The sequence below is a fragment of the Trametes versicolor genome, assembly GCF_000271585.1.
Source record: "Trametes versicolor FP-101664 SS1 unplaced genomic scaffold TRAVEscaffold_10, whole genome shotgun sequence".
Classification (NCBI taxonomy): domain Eukaryota; kingdom Fungi; phylum Basidiomycota; class Agaricomycetes; order Polyporales; family Polyporaceae; genus Trametes; species Trametes versicolor.
Window position 1 is genome coordinate 1,667,309 of NW_007360330.1, and position 4,747 is coordinate 1,672,055.

Here is a 4,747-nt window from a genome sequence, read left to right on the forward strand (position 1 = left end):
GTGTCCGGTCCCTCCCTCCCCCTCGCCCCCTTTTATCCTCGCCTGCTTCAGGGCGGGCTCTCCGCCGCCCAGCTCACACCCTGCATCCGTCGCAGCACGTATCCACCGGCTGCGCGCGCGCCATCACCCCGTCACGTACGTACCGCCGTCCCTCGCGCTAGGCGCCTCGCAACCACCCCATCTCAGATCCTCGCGTCCGCGTCCGCGTCCGCATCCGCGACCTCCACCCCGCCGTAAGTATCAGCCCCACCCGGTATCCATCCCTTCCGCCGCTCGATCGGACATCGCCGACTTGAAATTGGCTGCCGCACGCACGGACGCGCGCGGGAGCCCGAGCAGCGCGCAGGGCCCCGAGATGACGAAGACGGCGCCGACGCGCCGCGCATGACAGGCGAGCGGTGCGTCCGCTCTCTTCCTGGCCCCGAGCCTCTCCTTCTGGACGTGCTCATGGAGGTGCGACGCCGCGGCGGGCACGCGTGACCTGTCGTCGTTGCGGCGGCGGCGGCGGCGGCGGCGGGTATGCGCGCACGCATCTGCTGTACCGCGGGACGGTACTGTGGGCCTGCATACGGCCGCCCCACATTCGAGTGGGTGGAGGGCCGAGGGCCGAGGGAGCCGCGCCCATCGATCGTCGAAACGGCGGGGCCCGCGCGCGGCTGTCAGTGTCCTGACGACGTCTGTAAGGAGTGAGAAACAGGGCGGACCGCCTCGGTGAGAGCTCGCCGGGCCGCCTCGGTTGGACATCGAGTCGCAGGCCGGCGCGAGCGGCGAGGTGCGTGCATTCGGGCACGACAGGGTCGCGACGCAATGTGTCTCGTCCGGTCACTGCTGCAACGGTACGACGTGCCCCCACACGAGCGTTGGTGGGCGGCATGGAACAGGAAGACCGCCCCGAGGTCGTGAGGACACAAGTGAGGGCGCGATGCACGGCGTGCCCTCCGTGCGTTGTAAGGCCGGGAACGAGGTGCCGTGCACGCTCGCCCTCGTGCGGATATGCTCACGGCGACGGACGTCTATAGGCCCCGAATCACGTCCATGTACATACACTCCTTTCGGCCGTCCATGGGCGAGTTAGACGGACACGCCTGAGCCCGAGGAAGAACTGTGCGCGTGTAGAGCATGAACACGGCGTCGAGGGCTTGTCCCGGGCCTCCCTCGGAATCATCGCCGCCGCTCTCGCCTGCAATGTCTGGACGGCGGGCTCTGGGTCTGTCTTGTTTACAGGAGCTACGTGGTCGCCCCGAGGAGCCATCACCATGCCGAAAGCCGTAGCACGTAGGTCGCGCGCCGAGCCCCATACCAATTCATGTTCGAACTTGCGGCGGCTGCGGCTGCGTGCACACTGTGGAAAGACGAGAAGGCTGCCTCCGATTTCAATATACAAACAAGACCGGGTGGCGGACGCGGGTGACATCGACACAGCGACATCGGTACGTAGCAAGCCATTCAGCCTCTGAAGCAAGCTAAATGAGCGTACGGAAGGCTCCCTATGTAGATGTGTCCGATACAGCAGGAAGACTGGTTTGAATGTAGTAATGCCATCCCTCTGCCTCAGACGGGGAAGCGCGACGTTATGGAGCCGAGTACGCACTGTGTATCCCTACCCAGGCCATTTGTCTCCTACGAAGATCGTGCGGGGTCAGTTTTGTGCTCCCCGTCTTGTGAGCTCGCGGCCGTGCATGTCCGTTCCCACGCAAAACCCTACGACCAGTCATGCCACTGTACCGCAATCTCGAGTGCGACGTTTACAAGGGTACGGTGAGCTCACCATCGTCGTTGTGTCTCTTACAAATTTGCGCACTTATTTCTGTGAAGTTTGTACTTGCAGGCAATTGTTCTTGATGTCTGCCTACCGTCGTGTATCGGAGCGGCCCTCCTCGAGTCTACATGCATTGTCTGCTGCTTCGTAGTATGCCGTCTTCGATGCAGCTCAGTGAGCTTCGATATGTACATTTATGTGTTTGAAACATGTGGTTGGAACTAATTTTCATCCAGGATAGTACTTTCGGAAGCGAGTTCGCACAGTAGTCCGCCGAGCCGACAACCGTTGGAAAATTCTTGAGTCCACTCCTTTCTCTTGCTCTAGCTACAACGAAGATGCTCCCGTTACACGCATTTTGAAGTCGTCCCCTGCTCGGAACACCTCGGCAACAGGACTGGCAGCCTGAGGTTTGCGACCATCACGCCGCAAGCCGCCTCCATCGAAGCACCCGACGCGTGTTTGTCATGCACACCCCACGTCTATCTCTTCCGCTCGCCCATGCTGCGGCTGCCCTACACCCTGCAATTGTACCTGGTACCTCGGCAACCCCTCCTCACTATGCCTGCCTGCCATCAGGCCCGCTTGTGCTTCTGTCCCGCACCTTCTGCCTCCGAAGCAGCAACACTGCGGCTGCATGGTCCAGGATGCACACCCACACTTTGTATCGCACCAATGGAGGTCAAATATCAAAGTTGAATGATTGTTGTCATTTCGACTCACTAGCAATTAATATACAGTATCTCGACAAGGTCTGCGAAGTCTGCGCCCCGGCTGCCTTCCATGTCCTCTGCCTGATAGGGGCATGTCCCTGCATCTCCCACGGGGTCTGCCGTTGTGCACAGCTGCGCAGTGCATGTTCGGAGTCCTCACGGAAGGAGGTTTGGCCGCGGCATTCAGGAGGCCACCCCTAAGAGACATTGCGCGCCCCAGACAAGATCAAAGTGTGAGCAGCGGCGATCATTGTGCACCCTCAGGCTTCGCCATTTGTGCCCTGGAGACATGGCGGTGCGGTGACTACATGCATTTGCGAGCTTCGCACGATGCACGTTGATGCGCAGCCCGCGGCGCTGCGGGGTCCGACGACTCGTTCGCGAGTTCGAGGCCGCCGCGTTCGCGGGCTCAGTAAGTGTTCCGCGCGATTCATGCCTGTTCCGGCGTTCCCGACTTGACTCTGACGTTTTGTATCCTGTCCCGCTTCATAGTTCTGTCATCCCGCGCCCGCGGAGCCGCCGCACACCGCAACTCCGACGCTCTCGACGCGCGGGTTCGACATGTCCGGTAGTTTCTCGCGGCGCGCGCGCTCCACGTGATCGCGTCGCGCGCCGTCCCGCCCCCTCATACTTTACATCCGCTCGAAGCGCACTGGCAGCGACGAGGAGAAAGGAGTCGTTAGCCACGACTCCGAGAAGAAGAAAGGCCCGCGCGAGGGCGAACGTTACTCACCTGGCAGCGACGAGGAGAAAGGAGTAAAGGAAAACCTCTCCGCGGCTGCCAAAGGCGAGTACCCCCTGCGCGGCACGAAGTCGGGCCGGCGCTCAATTAGGAAATTGGCGCGGCTCGCTGCCCGGAGGCGCGAGACGACGGAGGGGCCGGCACCCAGGAAGAGCATCCGGGCGCGGAACGCTGCCGAGTGCGGCGCGATACGGCTGCCCCTCCGATTCGACTTGTGTAAACGAACTTTAAACTCGATTCTCGCGGCGCGCGCCGTCCCGCCCCCTCATACTTTACATCCGCTCGCGACTCCCGACACCGACACCTTCTGTCTCGACGTCCAGTCTACCTCTGGCCCGCGCCGCTCATGTACTTATACTCGGGCTTTATGCCACTATTATTCAGTTTTGGTTTTCCTGCTCACTTTCCCGCCTGTTTTCCTCGACGCTCGCCTCTCGAATTCACCCTCGACCTCGCTTTGCGCCCGTGTGCGCCCGCCTTCGACTTCGCCTTCTCGATGACGCTCTCGTGTTTCGCCTCCGTTCCTCCTCGCTCCCGCACTCGGACACGCCGCTCGCGCGGTCGTACGGGTCCTCTGGTCTCTCTAGGCGACACTTCTATTACCTCTTGCTTTACATCACTTCTCTCGTGTGCTAGTCGACGGACTCCCCCTCGCTTTCTGTCTACGACCATCCACCCGGACAGGACTATCATCAACGTTGATGGTGGCCGGAGGAAACTGCCGGGGTAAGTGCGAGCATTCGGAGTGATCCTTTCCACGGTATTGCAACACAGCTGGTACGGAGCGGTATTCCCGGTGGTGGTGTGCCATTTCTCCCATCATGTATTTTACCCGGTAGTCTACTCTCGTAATCTGATACTTCTGATCTCAGTGGGATCCGTAAGTATTTGGCACTTGTGTTTGAGCAGTCTCTCTGAGCAGCAATGGATATGTACCCCAGGCCCTTAGCGTGGCCTCTCGATCGCTGGCCAGGATGGTAGTCTGGCCAGCAGGACAGTCTGCTGCTCAGGGTATCATCCAGGCCTGCAGGAGGCAACTGGAACTATGTAACAGATGTGCTCATTACCAATCGCTCAATGGAGACAACAAGCGAGAGGCACAGCTGAAAGAAGCGAGATCTCCATGTGGGTGTTGCAAGATGAGCGGGTTTCCATGAACAGGAGCTTGTATCCTGGGCTGCGCCATCAGCCCTTGCAAAATGGGCATGAAGCGAGTGCAAATTTGTGTGATGCATGGTGTGCACACCGCCCCGGCGCGGTGCAGTCTAGCTAGTGTGTACCCGCATGGAAGCTCTGGCCCGGGGCCGGGCTGGCCAATGGTCCCTCCCACCTTCCCAAATCGCTCACAAACTCCTTGTCCCGTGCCTGTGTCAGTATCCTGCTCCTATTCCTCCCTCTCCCCGTTCTCTTGTGCGCATCCAGCCCATGGACCATCCTGCACTCCTCCTGGGTCAGCTGCTGGTGTTCTCGGAGGCATTCCTTCATCAGGTACACATCTTCACTTCCTCCGGTTGGCCACATATTCACCAGAAT

At 60.4% G+C, this 4,747-nt stretch overlaps 1 protein-coding gene across 1 annotated transcript; it reads right to left on the bottom strand.

Moving 5' to 3' along the window:
* Positions 1-3,104: 3,104 nt before the first annotated feature.
* Positions 3,105-3,371, bottom strand: TRAVEDRAFT_51266 (uncharacterized protein; the record flags this gene model as incomplete). Its single annotated transcript, XM_008043841.1, has 2 exons — positions 3,105-3,124; positions 3,206-3,371. The coding sequence occupies 2 exons, from the start codon at positions 3,369-3,371 to the stop codon at positions 3,105-3,107; spliced, it is 186 nt and encodes a 61-aa protein (XP_008042032.1).
* Between the last annotated feature and the right edge of the window lie 1,376 nt (positions 3,372-4,747).